Here is a 21,043-nt window from a genome sequence, read left to right as displayed (position 1 = left end):
CGCCCCTGCCAGCCTGCCCCTTAATTCTCACCCACAGACTCTCAACTCGCTCATCATCTGCCCCCAGACAGAACTCGGTGCATTGTAGTTCCTCCCGCACATAAAGAGCAACCCCACCACCCTTCCTGGCTGGCCTGTCTTTCCTAAAAAGGACATAGCCCTCCATGACTATATTCCAGTCATGTGAGCTGTCCCACCAAGTCTCTGTAATTGCCACCAGATCATAGTCTCCTGACTTAACACAGGTTTCCAACTCCTCCTGTTTATTTCCCATGCTCCGCGCATTGGTGTACAGACATTTCAGGGAGCGAGCTGAGCACACCGATTTCACCCTAGGATTATAGGAGGCCTCCCAGTCTTCATCAATTCTGGAGTGCTGCCCCACTGGGGCAAGCCCAGCAACAACCCCATCCCCCTTCGAATCTAGTTTAAAGCTCTCCAAATGAGCCCTGCTAATTCGTGCCCCAGTATCCTTTTGCCTCTGTGAGACAAACCTTTCTCACTTGACATTGTCCAGACTGGTGCCCTATAAAACCAGCCATTATCAAAGAATCCAAAGCCCTGCCTGTAGCACCAGTCTCGTAGCCAATTGTTCATGAACTGAATCTTCCCATTCCTTCCCACATCATCAGTGGAAGATGGAAGGAGTGCGGAGAAGATCACTTGAGCCCCAGACTCTTTCACCATCCTCCCCAAGGCCCTGTAGTCTTTCTTCATCCCCCTCAGACTGCGGGAAGCAGCTTCCTCCCCACCTGTCTGGAAGACCAGCAGCGGGTAGTAGTCTGTCGGGTGCACCAGGCTGGGGAGCGCCCTGGTGATATCCCTGATCCGGGCTCCAGGCAGACTACACACTTCCCTGTGATGAGGGTCAACTCTGCATATCGGGCCCTCTGTTCCTCTCAGAAGGGAATCCCCTACTACAATGACCCTTCTTTCTTTCTTAACAGAGGCAGTCCTGAGGTGCAAAGTCGACCCCCTTTTCCTATGTGGCCTTGTGGGCTGGCCTTGCCCCACATTCTCACTTACCTCTCCTTCAAGATCCAGGGCCTCGAACCTATTACGGACGGACACCTGGGGAAGCAGGGCAGGAAGGGGGGAGGGTTTCTCCCGACGTCGAACCGGAACTCGCTTCCAACCCTCGTCGTCAGTAGGAGTAAGAGCAGACAGGGCTGTGTCTCAGGCTTGGTAAGAAGGCTGGGCTTTTCTTTTTCATTCCAGCTGATTAAGCTGATTAAACTACGGTACTTGGGCATGAATGGGAACTGGTAGTCTGGTGCTGCTGAGCAGTGAGGCAGTGATAACATGAAATTCCACACTGGGTATGATTTACTTTGAGGTTATGGAAACAGGAAGTTTACAGATGGTTTCTAGGCCCCTGAGAGTATTACTAACTTTAGATGGTGGATGAAGCAAGTTCTGCTGTTGTGAAATCTTGTGGGAAGTACAGGCTCCATTTGCATTTCTTAAGTCATAGAAATGCATAAATATACCTCTGTCTGCAGTGCAAGCTCCCAGTGAAAGCAGGGCCTGCAGACAAGCTGCAGAGCCCAGGGAGAGAGCAGCTACTTCATACGTTCAGGCTATTTTGCAGGATTTGAAATGGAGCACAAAAAGAGCATATCAAGAACTTTTCTAAGAGGGTTTTAGCATTTCCCCTCTTACAAAGTGTGTAGGCAATAGAGAAGCATAGGCAAATGTCGACTTTAGCAAACGTCCCAGAGCTTTGAGTTCATTTTGTGGCTGTAATTAAAGTTTGGTGTTTCTTTTATTTGGAACAGATCGTGTCTTCCCAAAACAAAATGGAAGGAATTACCCAAGGGATGGTTTAACTTTCTGGTTTGCTTCCTCTCTGTCTCAAGATTTCCAAAGTACATTACACAAAACCTCTTTGTACTGAGGGCTCTGGGTGGGGCATTAGAGAATAGAATCATACAGCCATTTAGGTTGGAAGACACTTTAAGATTGTCAAGTCCAAGTGTTAACCTACTGCTGCCAAGTCTACCAGTAAGCCATGTCCCTCAGTGCGACATCTACACGTCTAAATATCTCTAGAGATGGTGACTTCAGTGCCATGAGCAGCCAGTTTCTCCGGGAGAATGGTATCAAAAGCTTTACTAAACTCTAGGTGGACAACATCCACAGCCTTTCCCTCATCTACTGAGTAGGTCACCTTGTCATAGTAAGCGATCACATCAGTCACACCGGACCTGCCTTTCAATATGCTGACTGGGCCTGACCATCTTGTCCTGTACATGGCGGGTGGTGGTACTAAACGTGATCTGCTCCATAACCTTTCCTGCCACTGAGGAAGTTATTGACAGGCCTGTAATTCCCTGGATCCTCCTTCTGGCCCATCTTGTAGATGGGGGTCCCCGTAGCTCACTTCCAGTCAACTGAGACCTCTCTGGTTAGCCAGGACTGATGATGAATGATGGAAAGTGGCTTGGTAAGCACTTGATGGCTCCCTCAGTACCCTTGGGTGGATCCCATCTGGCCCCATGGACTTGTGTGTATCTGAGTGGTGTAGCAGGTCACTGACCTTTCCCCTTTGGATCATGGGGGCTTCATTCTGCTAATGAATATACTTGGTGGTTGCTGGGTAACTTTATGGTATGTCATTAAGAGACTTGGAAGACTGTACGTGTACTCTGGGAAAACACTGTGTTCTGATTCAAAATCCTCTGTTGGCTTGATGTTTGCTTCCTTCTCCCATGAAACAAAGCCAGGTCCTGCATCTCGTGCAGGCTCTGTCAGCTCCCCTTGGAGCCAGCAAGCATTGTGTTTGTCTGTGAGCAGAATTAGTGGTGCCTCCTCAAGTCAGTATATCCTGGGAAAGAAACTGCAGCTGACAAATGTTGTTATTGCATGATAATTTACACTCCACAAACCACTCATCAGGAGAGCCATAAAACCCAAAACTTCCTGTGCTGATATTCTGCTCGAGGGCTAAAATATTGATTGCTTGAGAAAACAGGGCTTCTATTTAGTAAGTGTCTCTGGCTTTTGCTGTTAGGCTGATGTCCTAACTGTTAGAAAGCATGTGGCTGGAGAGGAGCACCCCTGCTCCAACAGATAAGAGAAGATCCCACAGGTTTCCCATAGTCGGCTCAGAGCTAACCTGGCATCTCCAGGAGCTGCCTCTGCTCCTCTTTCTAACTGGGAGGTTGACCCTGCTTCCAGGCTTTGCAAAAGCAGCCCTATCCCTCCCAAGCACTGGTGTTATTAAAAGAAATCTGTTTTGGGGTGGGTTGCATGGTTATACTGCACTGGTGTGCTCTTTCTTTTGCAGAAGTCCAGGCTGTTCTCCTCTCTGACATGCTCGTATTCCTTCAGGAGAAGGACCAGAAGTACGTCTTTGCCTCACTGGTAAGGCTTCAACCTTTAGTCCCCCTTCATTTTCCATGTTAGAGACCCTTGATGTGTGTCGTGCAGTAAGCAAGCTGTAGCCTGCTAAATAACTTAATTTTCTTGCCTATAACATTTCGTTTGCTGAATAAACCGCGGTCTTTTTAATAGGAAAACATGTCTTCATGCCCAACCTCTCCTTTCTGCAGTGCTGTGGCACAACTGATAATTGGCCTTGAAAACCTGCTTGTCACTTGATACACTCACTCCTTTTCTGTTTGTGCAAATTAAAGCAGTGATCGGGGTAGGAGGGAGCAATGGGATAATACAAACATTGTAAAAATTAATCTTAGCAGAAGGAATATATTGTGAGCTGCTACGGGGGTGGGGTGCTGAAATGCCACTGTTGTAAATTCAACAGAACAGCTTGAAAATAAATGTCAAAGGAATAGATTTGTAAGGCGTAAGACCAAAACCATTAGCTTTTGAAGACAGGCCTCATCAAAGGACAAGGCACACTGACCTGCTAAAGAAAGCCTAGCACCTAATTGACTCTGTTGGGGCTGTACCTTGCAGGCATGGTCTAGACTGGCTAAGCCTTGTGACCTTTCCACTCCGTGAACATTGTGAAAGCTGATGATTTGTTATTGCAGTTCCACCAATGATCAGCACAGACTCAGTGCCCTGCAAGGTGGGGGGGGACTGATTTACACACAAGTCTTGCTAGTGAACAGCCACCAACTCACCCCAGTCACAGCATCCTGTAAAAGGCCCAAGGGAGCTGACTCATCTGCGGATGACACAGCAGCAAAAGGTCCTTTCAGCCGAGCAGGCTGGTTGTACAGACCAGAGCACACAATGAACGTCATCTTACACACAAGTCTTCTCCATCCGGAGTCAGCTCTGAGCTTCTGAGAACAGCAGGGGTTTTGTGGGATTTGAAAACAAGATGTTACTCCATCCTAGGGAGAGATTGTGAAGATAATGCCTGTGAAGCAGGCGCTAGCAAGCTGTGCTAAGTCTAAGGAGCTCTGATATTAATGACAGAGAGAGTGTGGGCAGGAGATGAGATCAAAGGTCTGCTGGAGTTAGGGCAAAACATGGGAGAGTTTGCAAAACCACAGGGTCAAATTTAAATTAATTCCTCGTTGAAATGGAACTAGGTGGAATTGCTTTTCCTGCAAAACTACTGAAGGAAAGCAAACCCTTCCCTGTTCTTTGGATCCCATTAAAATGATTTATTTTGTTAATTAGCAGTAGGTTCAGAAGATGTTTACAACCTGAGAGAGGCAGTAGTATGGGTATTGGTTATTCTCAGTGCTAGTTGAGCACTAGCACTGTTCACCCTCCTCACCTGTTTCTTTCCCTCTGAAGGACCAGAAATCCACTGTGATCTCTCTGAAGAAGCTGATTGTACGAGAAGTGGCTCATGAAGAGAAGGGTTTGTTCCTCATCAGTATGGGTGTGAAAGATCCTGAAATGGTGGAAGTCCACGCCAGCTCCAAAGAGGAGCGTAATGGCTGGATACAGATCATTCAGGACACAATGAACACCATGTAAGCTATGAAGCTATTCTTGCAAGGTGCAAGATGATGCCCGTGGTCATGTCCTGGTAGTAATTGAGCTGTCTGTTGTCCAGGGATAAAGATGAAGACGAAGGAGTCCCCTGTGAGTCTGACTTTGAAAAGAAGGTGTCAGATGCAAAAGTGAGAGGACTGAAAGGTAAAATCCTGCCTGGAACGGAGCTGGGGAGTGGTTCTGAAACATTTACAGGAATTGTTATGTTGGAATTTGTGGTTGAGCCATGGCTTTTTTCAAATGAGGAAGAATCCAGCATCCAGCAAAGAACTGAAATCCTTGCTTGCACCTCACCTTGCTTGCATTGCTTACCTTCTGAGCCTGGTGGGTGCTGTTACTGTGCGGGATTGCCCAAGGCATGGTTGTATGGTTCCTGAGGTTCCACTAGATGGGGCCAGTATCTCGGGAATCGCTCAGTTTTCTTGCCAATGCTTTTATTTTCTTCATCTCTGTTTTCTGTTCACCCCCACAGAACAACTTCAGCAGAAGGATAAGCAGATCCTCCTCTTGCTGGAGGAGAAGGCCAAGATCTTCCGGGACATGGCAGACAGTTCTGTGCAGGAGGACATGCCAGGCTCCAGGCTGCTCTTCAGAGCCAACACAGAAGAGGCACCAAAAGGAGAGGCCATCATGAAAACTGCAATAAATGAAGGTGAGCAAGTGAGGATGACACGTTAATTACACTAACCAATGGACCCACCTTCAGTGAAGCCATCCATCCTCAACCACCAGTTTTGGAGGGCAAATCTTCTCTTTATCAGAACAGAGCATAGATAAAGAGATATTGCTACTGACAGCATTGTCTCAGGTACAAAGTAATGAGGATCAGGAAAGGAAGCAGATATTGATGGCTGCTGAAAGAGGGCAGGAAAGAAATTAGCGCAGAGAACAGCCATGCATTGAATCTGCACTGGGGTCAGGAGCAGAGCAGGATTTATCCTTGACTGAAATTTAGTCAGGCTTTTGTATGCTTCAGGCTCAGCAAGGTGTGAAAGCAGGGCATGGGTTCCAGCTGTCGCACCTTGATGAGACACAGATACCATCATGCTTGTGGTATCTGCAAGGAGTCTTTTGACTATGGTGTGATTTTTGGAGAGGCTAAAAATTATTAAACTATGTTGTCAGAGCACACCAGGATTGCCTGGAGGAAGAGAGGGAGGTGTAAGCCTGTGCAGAGGTCCGTAGTGGAGTTAATGATGAAGCAGACTGAGATTTTGCAGGGAGAATGCGTACTGTTCATAACATTGTCATAGAAACATGGTTTCTTAGTACAGCAAAGCATGTGAATTTCTGATCTGAGCTCAGATTAAAATAGTTTAGAAGACCAAAATGGTCTTTAACAGAGATATTGTTGCTTTTTATCAGTTGAACTGCTGCAAGACCTGGTGAACAGGAGCCTGGGCACTGCCCTCGGACAGCAGGTCAGCAGCACTGCCATGGAACAAGGAGGAGGAGTTGGCCCCATCTCTCTCCCTAGAAGGGCAGAAACGTTTGGAGGATTTGACAGTCATCAGATGAATGCTTCCAAGTGTGAGTAGTTACCTGTGTGCACATCAGCATTTGTTAATAATACATGTCATCATGTCCTCTTGCTTCAGAAGGACTCCAGCAGCTGGTGATTTGGGTTTCCAAACTCGTCTCCAGTAATAGTTGATCAATTAAATAACAGATTAAAACCAAAAAATGCTTAGGTACAGGTGAAATGATGGTGCTGAGAACCTGTGGCTACATGAGCATTAAGTATCTTAACTCCTTACTCCTCTTTTTCCATGCACTCTGTAAATCGTCCTTACTCCTTTACTTACATTCCACATGAAAGCATTTGTCTTCTTAACAGTTTTATCATGTTACTATGGTTGTATCTGCAGCTCTGTTCTTCTTCGGTTATTTTTCCAGCAGGAGCCTGGTGCTGTTGTTTGTGAATGGATGAGGATATTGCTGAATCAAGCACCTTCTCCCCTGGCTCTGTTCTCTATGCATACAAGTGCATGTGTTACTCCTGCAATTAAGTCTATCCCAAAGAAACGTGTGAATATTTATTTCAGCTGCACAACTGGCTGCTTCCCAGTGCTCTCTTTCTTTGCCCTACTCACCAGAAACTTCCCTGTCCTCAAATTCCTTTCTCTGTGGTCTCTCTCATACTCCCAGTCCAGCCAGTTTTGCTGCGCTAGTGTCTGTCTCAGCATTGGGATTGTTGGACCTTGTCTGACCTTCTGCATTAAAGGAGCAGTGTTAGCTCCAGACAGTCAGACATGAGAAGTATGTAGAGGTTTTCCCAGCTCTATTGGAAAGCTGCAAAGCCCTCCACAGGCCTTGTCATCATAATGACAAATAGATTCACACTGGAGGGGGTTGTTTAGGGTTCTGCCTCCCTATGTAGCAGTGATGAATGGGACAACCTCAAGCTATCCAGCTCTAGTTTTTCTATAGAAATGTCCTCTTTCGGATTAGATTGTAATTCGGTAGTTGTAGGGTCTTGGGAGAATTTGGGGAAAATATGCAGGGTCTGTTTGTTCAGCTGGAGGGCAGGAGGCATGAAACCTGGCTTTGATCTCAGATCTTCTGTTCACAACCTTGGGCAAGGCTTATAACCTGACTCCCCTTCGTTCTCCCCTCCAGCAAAGCAGAAGGGAGGTGTTTCCTCCTGCAGAGAGGTGGAAGGTCCCAGGACGTGGCGCAGGAGAGAAGGTCTGTTAGGAGGACTTGAGGGTCAGCCTTTAATAGCAAAGCCTGCCTGGGGGGTGGTGGGAGGAGAGGGCCTTTGCACTAGATGCGTTGACTTTCACATTGCTGCAGATGCAGGTGTATGTAAAGTTGTTTATCATTACAAGAGCGACAGCTGGGAGGTTACCACTGCAGGTGTGGGTTTTCCTCATCTCAGCCGGTAAGGGAAGTGCAGGAGTCTTGGAAAGAGCTTGAGGACTAAGAGCTGTGTCACTCCTTCACTGCCCATGAGCAGAAGGGCAGTGTGGATGGAGGGTTGCAGCCCTCCTGGCCTCATAAGTCAGTTCAGTCCTGCTCAGAAGCACTGATATTATCCATCCAGGGAAGTCAGAGGTACAGATAGCCCGTGATAGATACAGGTTGAAGATAATTGAGGTTAAGGAAAAAATTAGTATAAAATTACACAAAGGTGTTGCACAGCAGTGTCTGACCCAGTAAATTGCACTTGCACAAGAGAGGCACTGCAATAATATACCCTGATACGATACTGTTGCTGTTCTCCATCTGCTCTTACTCTGCCTCATGTCTTCTCAGCAAGTATTCTTTAGTAGCAGACAGCAGCACAGGGGCTGGACAAAGCACCGATGAATGTGTGCTGAATGTATCAGCACATTATCTGAAACCAAAGTCAGTCCTTATCTGAATTCACATTCACTATCTCTGGTGGTGCTGACGTGTTCCATATATGTAGGGAGCGAATGCATTTAGTTAAAAGTGTCAAAAGCTCTGTGCCCCCTTTTGTGAAACATCTAAGTTTCCTGTATTAAATTTCTCCGACATTAGCAAGTTCATACGGCTTAAAACTGTTGAATAACCAGTGGCAATGCTGGCTTCTTCCTTTAGGTGGAGCGAAAGATGAAGGCGAGGATGCTCAGGACCTTCGGAGAACAGAGTCAGACAGCATTTTAAAGAAGGTATCCCTCAGTTTATCTGTCTGCTGCCACTGAATTCAGATTTGAAGAGAGTCACAGTTTTAGTCTTGGAAAAGCCTGAATTTCTTGACAATTAGATGTATCCTAATAAGTCAAAATAAAACAAAATTGGAAGTATGCAGCCAAAATACTTTGCTGTAGCTAAAATCCTGACTTGAAGATCATTGCAGATCAGTTGTATTCCTTTGTGGCACAGGTTATCTGCCATCTGTCTGCAGATCAGCTGAAGCATGTGTTTAATTACACATCATTATTGAAATGCTAAGGTCAACTATAACCTTGCGCCTCGCCTATTCTTGCTGTGGATTGATGCGTCATATAACTAGAAAATAATCCCTAATTAACATTTTATTAGGTATGATTTTAACTTGCCTAAAAAGCATGCAATGAATTCTCAAGAATGGAAGATGAGTGCAGGGGGGTTAGTGGGTCTGTCATTAGTTCAGCTTCAGAACACATTTGCTGTGATTTCTCATTGTCCCCATATTAAATCTGCGATCTTTTTGTAGGGTGGAAATGCTAATCTGATGTTCATGTTGAAAAGGAATAACGAGGTAAGAATTGATTCCGTTGCTCAGCTGTTTCCTTCGTTTAAGTGGCAAGTGAATTTGTCTCAATAGGTAATAATGTAGAAGAAACACATTTCATTTGCTGAAGCGCATGCAGACTTTTAAATACATTAAGTTAAACCCACTGTGTCATTTATTTGTTTAACCTTGGATGTTCAGACAGGGAATTCACTGATTGTCATCTGCTTGCCAGCAGGATGATATCTGCTGATTATAGGCAGCAAGGGTTAATTACCGTGAGGATGCACAGGGCTGTATTTATTGTGCATCTGCAGACAGAGGGAGTTTAATTTCGTTGCAGGTGCAGTGAATGGGGCAATTAGATTTCTATTCTCCCTTTGATACACATTCATAACTCCCAATTAGCATTAATGGCACAATGAGAAGCAGTTCTCAACGCTGGCTATCACACCACTACTGCAAATACTGCAGTGGGTTTTCTTCTTCTTAAAAGTAATTGTAGGATAGGAGAGAATCAGGGAAATTTTTAGCCAGGGATAGGGCATCACTTTGAAGTAGCTTGCTCTGTGTTGATGCACGATGTGTTCACATTTACCTGTGTTTTCAGAGAGCCTCCATGAGCACACCTGCTACACTTGTGGGCCTGCTGTATTGCAGTTTTTCTGTTTAATGACAGAGGGACTTGTTTGGGTCAGCCAAGGGTGGGAGAGTACAAATAGCCCATATTCATTTTAAGATATCTTTTTTAGCCCCTTGAAGTTCTTTCCAGGGAATTTTTCACCAAACTGCTGGGTTTCATCCCAGTTGCTCTGCTTGTTCCTGAGCAAGCTGATGCTGTGGGAAATGGTTTGCAGAGACAACCCCAGAGTTCCCAAGATAAAAAGAAGGTGTAGAGGGATCCCTGTACTTGTCAGACCCCTAGTGGGTCACAGTAGAAAAGTAGTGGGCTTTATGTGTACCCTGGCACCCAGTGAGATCTAATAGCAGTGCTTTTGTTTTCTCGCAGCAGGTCCTCCAAACCATTACCAGCCTCCATAAGCTGCTCAGTGCTTTGCAGGTAGGCTTAGCCATTCATCCTGCTTCTGCGTGCTGTATGCCCAAACTGCACATTGTGTTTCACTCCCATCTCCCCTTCCCCTTTGCCTGTCGCATCCCTGTGCAGCTGCATGCTCCACGGCCAGCATTGCCAGCAGGTCATAGGAATGAGCTGCTGCCTAAGTGGGAGAAAAAGGAGTTTAATGCAGCACCCTGAGGTTTTCAGGTGTGGAGCCTCTTTCTGTGGAGAGGGTGTTGCAGTGATTTGTGTGCCCTCTCTCCTAGGGTGTTGTGCTGCAGCAGGACACCTACATCGAGGACCAGAAGCTGGCTTTGAGTGAGAGGGCTCTGACCCGAAGCTTCTTCCGGCCAACCTCACTGCTGGAGCAGGAGAAGCAGCGCAACCTGGAGAAGCAGCGCCAGGAGTTGGCCAACTTGAAGAAGCAGCAGACGCAGCACCAGGAGGAGAGGCGGAGGAGAGAGAAGGAGTGGGAAGTTCGGGAGAAGGAGCTGGCGGAGCAGGAGGCCCATTTGGCCCAGCGAGAGGAGCAGGTCCAGAGAGGGTGGCAGGATCTTGAGCGGGAGCGAGAGGAGCTGCAGGTGAAGAAAGCCTCCTACCAGCTTGACCTTGAGAGGCTTCGCACGGCACAGAAGCAGCTGGAGAGGGAGAAGGTGCAGTTCAAGCAGGATGTGGAGCGGTTAGCTCAAATGCGGCAGGAGTCAGACCACAACCAGGTAAATGATGCCAATGGCCAGGCTGCTGGGGAACCATCCATTCCCTGGTGGGAGCTCCCAGCTAGCTCCTAAGCCAGTGGCATGCCAGCAGGGATAGACATGCACCAGTCCAGTCCTAGACATGCCAGGCCAGGTATTAAAACTGGCTCTTCACTTGCATATGATGTGCAGGGCTGCATTTCTTGCATCTCCAGAGCTGCCAGTGTTGATGCAACATGGTGTATTTGGGATGCCTGGCCAGTCCTGAGCAGAGGTGGCTGGCTTGCAGAGAAGATGCTGTAGGCAGTCTGGTGCCTAGAGGGTCGATACTGCCTTTGACATTGGCCTTCACCCATGGGGGCTGAGCTCTGGGGAGCAGTCAGGTAGACAAGACGTCCTTCTCAGCCTGATCATTGTGAGTTACCTGCACCCTCCAGCTGCCACAAAAGCCACTTGTGAGGCTTTTAACTGCAGGAGAAGCCTGTTTGCACACTTACATCCATCTCCAGAAGTATTCTCGATACCTAGCAAAGAGATAGATGTTGTCTGTGTCCTAAAGAGACTGGGCACCTGAGCGAGCAAAGGTTCTCAGCTCTGCTGCAAGAGGCTTCTAGTACCTGGCTGCCCATAGATCTTGTCTGTGCAGTTTTCTGCAAGCTGGGGTTTATCTTTCTTAGACCTGTGTCTGACTGAGGAGAGCAAGCATCCGTAGGCAAAACATAGGTTGAATTTGATCCTTAAGCCTGTTGTTGATCATTTGTTTGTTTGTAACTTGCTAATTCTCAGTGTAATTTGCTTACAGCTGTAGCAGAATTAGTTTATAAATGTTGGCTTGTGGGATGGAAATGATTTTGGGTGCCTGAATGGATTAATTGCGGAGCTCAGCAGTGAGCTCTGAAAAGCAAATCATCAGAGGAGGGCTTGCTCCCTCCCACCCTGGTTCCTGATCAGGCCAGTTGTTTTCTGAGCACACAGTGAAGCTGTTCCAGCATCGAGCGCACATAATTATGAGAGGGGCATGGATGCTGTGGGAGAGGCCGAGAGGTAAAATAGCTGCGAGGGGGATTAGGAGAAGGAAGCACGTTTTTGAGGCAGGTATCTCGCTGACATTTCAGAGCTATTAATAGAGGGTTTGGTGAGGCTTTGTTGAGCTGTTGTTTTGATCTTCCCTTTGAATGTTGGGGCTCAATTACATCCTGAGACAGCCGTTAGGGGAGAAAAAATAGAAGGCAGGAAAACTGTTTTGCTTTCATGTTTTGCTTGGGAAGGCTTCCTTTGACACATGCTGCTCCAGTGCTGCGTGCTGGCGTTCCCCTCCCGGAGAGGCACGCTTCTCCTTGGCCTCCTGCCACCGTCTGTGTGCACAAACGGTGCAGGGTGAGTCTTGGTATTGAGATCTTAGAGAATGTTTGCCCTTGGCTTGTTGATACATAGCATAGTACATGTAGGAGCAAAAGATAACTGGAGCGTTACTCTTTATATGCCTCATTTCTTTGTCTTAAACAGAGAGGGCTCCTTCTCTCTTTGCTTTGCATGGATGGAGACCACTTTTTGCTGGTGAATGGGATGGATGTTCACAAGAATAGCCTGTTTCTGAGTGGTCTGGGACACACCTTTCATATCTAGTTTCTCTCCTAGCCTCTTTCATGCCCTAATGAAGCGCCTTTCCTTTATAGGTTTCAAATCTACACGAGAAACTTGCGAGAGTCTCGTCCCAGTCCAGCATCGATGAATCCTCCAAGCAGAAGAGCCCTTCCCTTCCTAAACAGGGGCACTTTGATGCAGAACTGTCTGTTTCCCCTAAAAGGAACAGTCTTTCAAGGACACACAAAGAGAAAAGCACTTTCCATTTGCTTAGCACAACAAACCAGACTAACAAGGCAGCTGAGGAACAGCCCCAGATGCCTACTCGCCTCTTCAGTTTAGCCAAACCAAAGGACAAGAAGGAAAAGAAGAAAAAGGGCCGGGGACATCGCTCCCAACAGTCTGGTGAGTGTCAGGGGAGGTCAGACATGTGTTTTGAGGATTGCTGAGCTGACATTTTGCTCCAGCCACTGAACTTGTGGAAGCCATGAAACCTTGGATGTAGATGATAACACAGGGATAGAAGATCATCAGCTGTGATGAGTGGAGTCCTGGCTTGAAGTGATCTTGTGTGGGCTTTTCTCTGTTCTGCAGCCCCTGAGGTTGTCAGAGGGACACACTGTGCTCCTTTGCTCCTTTCCTGTACCATCCAAGCACCCTTCATGGGCTGAATTCTCCCTTTATTTTTCAGCTTGCCCTGCTTTGTGGAGGAAAATGTCCTGCTTCAGTGTATGGGCTTTCATGAGCTGCTGCTGGGATGCTCCTGGCTGTTGCACCCCCTGACACGTTACTGTCTGCTTTAACTCTGTTCTACTTTGGAAGTGATATCTGCAGCCTTTCTGGTGGCCTCTCCCTTCCTCTCAAGCCAGTCTGTCTTGTCTCTTGATCTGAAAAGACAGAGATGGTAGTTTTGCATCCCCTTAGGACTTAGTTCTGAACCTCAAACCTCTGACCCACATGAAACAAAATCTCAGGCCCTCAGCTTTATCTCTGCAGTAACTCACTGGTTTCTAACTTGTGCACAGGGAAGCTCACCAGGGAGGAGATGTTATTTCAAGGTAGCTCATCAGGGAACTGTTCATCTTTTTAAGGTGCCCAGTGGATTTGGCAGCCAAGCAGGGTTTTCACGCATGTGGAGTCCCGCTCTGCCTGCTGTATTCCCATAATGATTCCCACTTGTTCTTTTGTGCTGCAGATTCTCACTCGTCAGAAGCACCTCCAGAGGGTGAGGAGATCTTCTGCTGAGCACGGATGGTTCCATTGGTCACTCTCAGCTTTGGTACATCTCCCTGCCTGCTCCGCAGCACGGTGCTGGTGCCTGCATCTGACGAGCATCTGGAGTTTTTATATATAACACGTTACAAAGTCTGTTCAGTGGTGGGCAAGGGCCTCTCTCCTGTGGTTTTGGGTGAATTCTCACCTTAGAGGCTGACTGCATGGCAAATAGTACCATCTCTCTGTGCAAACCTTGGGTTCAATGGATTGGGATAGATGTTTTCTGTCTCTTCTTACTGCTAAAGGATGTGAGAACATAGCCTTAAGGGGTCTGTGCCTTCAAATTCCGCTTTTCCAGGGAACATAACCAAAACCAAGCATTTAGCAAAAGATTAGGACTCTGCAAATGGTGCGTATACACTGGCATATATAGATATACTGTATATATACATATATGTATCTATGTATCCACTGGGATATGCTTACAGTCTGTACAGCCAAGCTTAGCTTGGCCCATGGGGATAGATGATACCTGATGACTTTCAGGAAGTGTGTAGATATTAAATATCTTGCCTTTACTGCTCCTGTTGTAATGTCATTGACTTGCACACCTCTTTTGTGCTCATGGTATAGGGACTGTTTGGTTTCAGGAAAGTACTTTACACCAGGAAGCAGTAACAGCAAAAATTCAGAGGGAAAAAAAAAATCAAATTTCAAGCTATTCCAAAAGATTTCCATGGGGCAGAGGGATTTAAATGTCAAACTGTTTCCAGAATCAAGCAGAATGGCTTTGGGTATATTTAAAACACTGCAGAAAAGAGCAATTTGGTAGGCTTGTAAGGCAACCCCAGGGAGCCAGAGCAGACAGTGCTGAAGTGGGAACAACTCTAAGCAACATCTTTTTTTATGCAGTCCCTTTGAGCTCCAGGTCATTCCTTCCCATCCCCTAAGGAGTTTTTTCTTGCCAGGATGTAGTTCTTCAGTTGCATTTGACATCCGTTCATTACGAGCGTGATGACTTGCTGGAGAGATGGCTGAAAATCTGTTTTTAGGGACCTTTGTTCTGGTACTTGTATTTTTCCTGCCCCGTTTTTTTTTTATGTTACTGTTGGGCTTCTGTTTCTCTGGATTTTGTCAGCTTCTCTTTCTCGTTTCTCAGGCAGAATGAGACAGCAGCAATTTCAGAGCACTTCAGTGAGACATCGCAGGTCAGGGCCTGAGAGTGAACTCCAAAGAGGCAGCCCCTCATCCTTATGCCTATAAAGCACCATGCACTTATTAACCATTTCTAGGGAGAAAAATCTGTTCATGCGGACAAAACCACCGTGGGATAAGTGCAAAGGTCCAGCATGGCAGCTCCATTTCCACCACTAGGCTGAAAGTGTTGCTGTCAACAGAAGGGAAATGTCCAAGGGTGGCTTTTGCCGTGCTGGCTGAGGAGATTGTTCAGCTCTTGGATACAGGGATGTGTTTGGGGAGGGGAAGAGGAGTGCAGCGAGCCAGATTCTCTTCCAAAGTCGTTGTTCTTCCAGACCCTCTCAGGGGGGTTACCCCAGCAAACTTGTAAATGGTTATGAGATGCTATCAGCTTCTGAATAGCTCAAGGGTTTGCTCAGAGTTTGAAGCTTTAAAGTGCATTTCCTTTCCTAGCAGTTCCTCTTTAAAAAACAACAGTATTTCTCTCTTTGCACTATTGTTTGATTTCAGTTTGCTCTCTGGCTTCTCACAAGCTCAGCCCACAGCAGTGTTCAGAGCTTGGTGCTGATGAGTATCAGTGAGGTGGATGCTTAGACTGGTCTGTCTTGGTCAGTGCAGGAATCCTAAACTGCCTGCTTGCTTTTGAAGCTCTCTAAAACGTTAAGGTTTAAAGAAGAACAAAAAGAAGAAAGGAAAAAGGTTTGAGATTTATTTTTATTTTGCTTTTTTTAACTATTATTTGGTGCTTGTTCTTACTTGCAAGCAGGGCTTGCAGAAATATTTATCTTTCTGTTTATTTGAAAGAGTTCTTTTTTAAAAAGAAGTTTACTTGGCTTTATTTTTTTATTTCTTTTGACTTTGGCTTTTGTTTGGGGGGGTTGAGGGATGGTTTATTTTGGGTTTTCTTCATTCCCCCCTTGTTTTTTTGTTTTCTTACCAAGACCTTGGTAAACCAAATGTTCTTATCTCTGGCTCCTACAAGACCAGGGTTTGGGCAGTGCTGCTTTGCAGCCGATGCCATGCTCAGAGTTACGCAATTTCATCTGAGAGCTTTCTTTATGGCAGAGCATCTTTGGGGCTAAAAAGCCTGGGTAAAGCAATGAATTTGGGCAAGACTCCTCCTATTAGTTAGTTTCTTTAAGTATTTTATTTAGGTTTTCTCATCCCTCTTAGAGGCAAGGAAGAAGCAAAACATAGAGCATCTCACAGTGATGCGAGGGTCCAGTCGCTTCTCCAGTGAGATGCAGGCAGCTCTTCTGAACCTGAAGAGAGCCAAAGGAGGCAAGTGCTGGTGTTGTGGTGTTACCTTTTCATCAGAAAACCACCAATTTCAGAACATCCTGCCCTGCTATTTACACACCTGCAAAAAGGACTGTGCCAAGCTGGAATCTTTGGAAACCAAAGCAGTGCATGGCTCATTACTGCTGTGCAAACACAGATCAGGTTCCCGGTGTTTCTTGGAGTTCCCCTCAGTCTGTAACAGCCTTTGCTAGTATGAGCTTTTCTTTTTATCCCTCTGTCTTCTCCCCAGTCCCAACACATCTTGAATTCACAACATGGAAATGTCCCATGGCTTTGAAAAGGGCATCAGAAGGACTCAGGGCAACAGGGATCTGTCTGCCTGGCTTGAGCATCTCTCCTGGTCTGTGCAAATCAAAAAGAGCATTCAGTGCCCTAAGTGTGATATCCTAAGGTCCCTGTGCTTCCTTGTCAGAGCAAACAGGTGTGAGTCAGAAATACATTGACCAGAAATACTGCGTATCAAAGCTGTTTGTGTCTTAAATTCGGGTGGACAGACCTTTGTCCCTGGAGGATGTATGTTACTGTATGATTCACTTTTTGGAATGAAGCCTTTACTCCCACACTGCTTCCTCCTTCTTTCACCTTTAGGAAAGGAAGGGCTTGTTTTTATCTCTTCAGCCTTTTATTTTTCCCCGTCTCAGATTTTCTTTGGAAAGGCTTGGCAGAGGTTTCCAGAGTCAGATTCCCACTCTGATCCCTGCAGGTTGTCTGCTAGAGCATGGTCCCAGCTTGACAGCACCAAAGTCTTTCCTCTTCCTGGCCTTAAAATTGCATTTTACTCCAGTTCCATGCCTGGCATCCATCCTGCAACTGTTGAAAGTGTTATTTCTTCAGCCCAGCCTGATGCTGTATCTGGTTTCCAGAGCCAGTCCTTTTATCCCATTTGGAGCACCCAAACCACCCTGATTCGCTTTGGGCTCCTGGGACACAGAGCAAGCTTGAATATGTCTGTGCAATGCCATGTTGTTGGAGGGAGAAGAGAACCCTGAGAGGGATCTTGGAGCTTTCTGTGCTGGTGCTTCATGGAGGGGAGAAAATCAGACTCTCTTTTCTTGGACATTTCTTTGCCTGGTCATCTTCACTGCCCAGCAGAAGGGTTTCAGTGACCAGGTTGCTGGGAGCACAGGCTCAGATGAAGTGCAGGAGTGGTCAGTATTACCTGGGGGTGCCAAAATACCCCAGAGATAAAGAGTAGAGCTGTAGCAAATGGTGTGAGACTCGATGGAGTTGTGTGGGGTTGGCCTTAACCTTCTTTTAAATGAAGTGATCATCTCAACATGTAACTTGATGTCAGTTTGATGCCATAAAGCACTTTAAATGGAAGTGGTCTTGTCCCTTGTTATTTTGGTTACGTGGAGACAATCAGCTTTGCCATTGCTCCCCCCCTCTGCATCCCCAGCAAAATCTGAGCTCCAAGTAGGCATATTCCTGGTTTTGGTTTGGCTTTACCCCGGGAGGGGAGGAAGGGCCAAGCTTTTTGTATTAGTTTTAGACCAGAATGGGTGTGAATCTGACTACACTCCCAGTGCAGACAGGGTGAGTGGCAGGACCAGAGAACTGGCTTCTGATGGCTCAGGTATATCCCCTAGGAGAGCCCATGCTGGTGTCACCATCAACCATCCTCACAGCGAGTACTGCTGCCGGTGGGGAAGCAGTCCCACCAGTGGTTTGCCCTCCACCTCCTCCGTGGAGAAACCCAAAGCAAAGGAGATGTTGGTGAGGTGTGACCGAGTGAAGTGAGGCCCTTTCCATGCACTATTTCCATGCACTGTCCAGGCCATTGGAGACCTCCCAGGTACCATCCCTGGGGCAGGAGCTCTCGCCACTCCTGAGGGTGGACTCTTCACACTTGAAGTTTGACCACTGCTGAGAAGCACAGTAATGCCATTAGCTTGTGCAGATCTGTACTGCCTTTCGAAGGCAAGAGCATCCATGGAGTCCGATCATCTTTGCACCTTCTTGAGGCGCTAGGCTATCTCAAAGCTGTTGAGGAAACACACAAATCTAGTCCTCCCAAAAGCCCCAAGTCAGAATAGGTTCACCAGGTGCCAAATCCCAAGGAAAATGCATAGGATATGTGTGGCACGGGGCAGGGGAGGACTGGGCAGGGGGCACAAGAGAGAATCTGCTAAAATCCCACAAAACATTCCTTGTTAACCAGAACTCTGGAAATTATTCTGCCTGCTGGCCAGGTTTGGGAATTGAACATAATTTAAGGCACCCTTTTAAATAGGGAAACCTCCCTGCTGCTCATAACTCTTGCTTCACTTGTCAGAAGGGGCAGCAAGCAATGATTCTTGATCTGGTGACGCAGCTAAGCTTTAAAGATAGGTGAGCTGAACTGGCTTTTAATCCCATACCCCTCGTGCTCTTCAGCCATGGGAAGCATGATGCCAGCTCCCTTCCCAGCTGCATCCTCAGGGCTGGGTGCCCTTCCTTTCCACACACATTTCACTGACACTGATGCTTTGCCCAAATATATCCAGCTTCCGTTGCTTGGGGGGTGGGGGGAACAGGATAACAATCACTGCTTCGCATACAGCTACGAGCTTGGTATGTATTTAAGCTGTCTATAGGTATCCATCCTTTCCATGTTCTAAAGTATTTTACTACTTTCTTTATTGATATTAAACACTGTCTCAAAACCAAACCCCATGAAACCCATGTCCAGTTCAGCTTGCCTATGGTTAAAGTTTAGCCTGGAGTTTATTTTGTACTAATACGGAATGCACTTGAGTAATTCCCAGAGCGTTGAGGAGGTGTATTACAAGAACCCGATATACCTCTGCTTTTGGTTTGTTTCTTAAAAAAAAATTGAAAATAAATAAAAATGCTTTGCATTTTCATGTTGAACCTGTTAAAAAAAAAAGTTAAAAAAAGTTGAAAAAAAAAAAAAGAATTTTTAAAGAAGAGGGTAAACCCTAATTGCTGTATGTTAATTTGTAATTATGTACAAAGTGAGCAGGTTATTGACTGTAAAATTCTTCAGTTTTTCTGTAACTTGCCAGAAACCATTAGGTTTTGTAACAAGCTTTTATTTATCTTCCTTTTTAGTTATCGGCATCAACCTCTTGTAAAGTCATTTTTTTTCCTCTAAATAAATTTGATTTTAAGTCTGCGTTTTCTGCCCCATTTATTTCCACACCTTTGCTTTTTGTGCTGTTGACTTGGTAGCACTGATGCCGAATGAGCAGACATAAGCCTGACCTGCAATCAGATGTTTGCGCTGCTTTTATCATCTGGATTCCACTCTGTGCCCGTTGGACTCTTTATTTCCCTTCAAGACTTGTGTTTTGCTGGAGGGCTCATGGCTGTAATAATACTGAGCTTTGTACAAGAAGAGGAAGTGTCATAGGCGCTATCTCAGCCCCTTCAGCTCTGTAACCTGAGATAAATGTCAGTCTGGTGGCTGCTTGTGCTCTCCTATGGCAGAGAGTGTCCGTGTCTTCAGCAAGCCCCAGACACCAGGGGATTTATCTCATTTGGCAGAGGGAACTAAAGACCATAGCATCACATACTGGTTTGGGTTGGAAGGGACCTTAAGATCATCCAGTTCCAACCCCCTGCCACGGGCAGGAACACCTTCCACTAGAGCAGCTTGCTCCAAGCCCCTGTGTCCAACCTGCCCTTGGACACTGCCAGGGATGGGGCAGCCACAGCTTCTCTGGGCACCCTGTGCCAGCGCCTCAGCACCCTCACAGGGAAGAGCTTCTGCCTAAGAGCTCATCTCAGTCTCCCCTCTGGCAGGTTAAAGCCATTCCCTTTGTCCTGTCACTACAAGCCCTGGTAAAAGCCCCTCTCCAGGTTTCTTTTAGGGCCCTTTTGGCACTGGAAGCTGCTCTAAGGTCTCCCTTGAGCCTTTTCACCAGATGAGATGCAGATGCATCTCATCACAGGGATGGGGAGAGGAGGGGTGTTTGCACACAGGATGCTTTATGTGTTCCTCATCCCCTACAATGGGAGGCCCAGCAGAAGCATTCTAGCCCCTGAGGAGTTGAAGGTACGTGGTGTTCCAGTGTCTGCAGGCATCTGTCCAGGCAGAAGAGGGTGCCAAAAGTACAGAACCGATGCAGTTTGCTCTGCAGCGCAGTGGGGAGCCAGCAGAGAGGACCTGTGCCTCAAGTTTCTCCACCATCATTTTCTTGTCCCTGTAAAAGCAATCTCAGCTGCCCCTGTGCTGCTGGTCCTGAAGCATCCTCTCCCCAGTCAGAAGGAGCCAGGATACCTGCACCCTTCATCATCCCTTGGATATTGATCGTGAGGCCAAGGAACTGCTTCATTTCCATCTATGATTTCACTTGTCTTCAGAGGTGAGATAGGGAAAGAGAAGGGATGCTTGAGGAGAGCCAGTATCGATCAAAGCCTCCAGGTCATGGACATAGGCTTGGCAATGCTGGGTTGTTTAACAGGCGCTGTTGGGAAACGCCAGCCCGCCCTCGCGTGCCCCATTAGCCAGCACTGCCCCGTGTGTGCTTTTCCCCTCCTCTCCCCTTGTGCTGTTCTAAAAGCCTGACTCACGTCAATGCACCCAGCCCTGTCACGCAGCGCTCGCTCCGAGATGGGCGTGAGGCAGGAGATGAAAGAGCCGGGTTCCTCGTGTTATTTGTGTTCCCCTTCGAACCAGCTCTCGCCTATTTACTGAGGCAAATAAAAGCTTTCTCTGAACCCTCACCTCCTGTGAGCGGTGTTTCCCTGCAGCCCCTGTAACCGGAATGCCCATCGAAAGCACCGCTCTGAGTACCCCAAGCTGTGGTAAAACAAGGGTGGCTGCTATGGTACAGCAGGCACTGGTCATGGGAGGAGCAGGACAGCATTTACCGGTGGCAAATCGCATGCAGACAATCAAATTCCTGCTGAACAAAGCAAACCAGGCAGCCTGAGCTTCTC

The 21,043-nt window shown here is 46.9% G+C and overlaps 1 protein-coding gene across 21 annotated transcripts in view; it reads left to right on the top strand.

Annotated features, from left to right (window-relative positions):
• AKAP13 (A-kinase anchoring protein 13) overlaps positions 1 to 19,274 on the top strand; it is a 216,828-nt gene extending 197,554 nt beyond the window's left edge. For 13 of the 21 annotated variants that reach the window (XM_062630927.1, XM_062630889.1, XM_062630917.1 and 10 more), the window contains 12 exons: positions 3,290 to 3,366; positions 4,720 to 4,901; positions 4,985 to 5,067; positions 5,396 to 5,575; positions 6,289 to 6,453; positions 7,543 to 7,611; positions 8,491 to 8,561; positions 9,089 to 9,133; positions 10,116 to 10,166; positions 10,430 to 10,879; positions 12,535 to 12,847; positions 13,638 to 19,274. In XM_062630927.1, coding sequence (XP_062486911.1) covers positions 3,290 to 3,366; positions 4,720 to 4,901; positions 4,985 to 5,067; positions 5,396 to 5,575; positions 6,289 to 6,453; positions 7,543 to 7,611; positions 8,491 to 8,561; positions 9,089 to 9,133; positions 10,116 to 10,166; positions 10,430 to 10,879; positions 12,535 to 12,847; positions 13,638 to 13,687 — 1,736 coding nt within the window. In that variant the 3' untranslated portion in view covers positions 13,688 to 19,274. The remainder of the gene's footprint in view (positions 1 to 3,289; positions 3,367 to 4,719; positions 4,902 to 4,984; positions 5,068 to 5,395; positions 5,576 to 6,288; positions 6,454 to 7,542; positions 7,612 to 8,490; positions 8,562 to 9,088; positions 9,134 to 10,115; positions 10,167 to 10,429; positions 10,880 to 12,534; positions 12,848 to 13,637) is intronic. The other 8 variants (XM_062631036.1, XM_062631004.1, XM_062630948.1 and 5 more) reach the window with 5 other exon arrangements.
• Positions 19,275 to 21,043: the final 1,769 nt, after the last annotated feature.

Source organism: Pezoporus occidentalis, unplaced genomic scaffold (assembly GCF_034315485.1).
Source record: "Pezoporus occidentalis ecotype Australia unplaced genomic scaffold, CSIRO_AGI_Poc_V1 ctg11, whole genome shotgun sequence".
Taxonomy (NCBI): Eukaryota; Metazoa; Chordata; class Aves; order Psittaciformes; family Psittacidae; genus Pezoporus; species Pezoporus occidentalis.
This window is presented reverse-complemented; position numbering and strand designations above follow the sequence as displayed.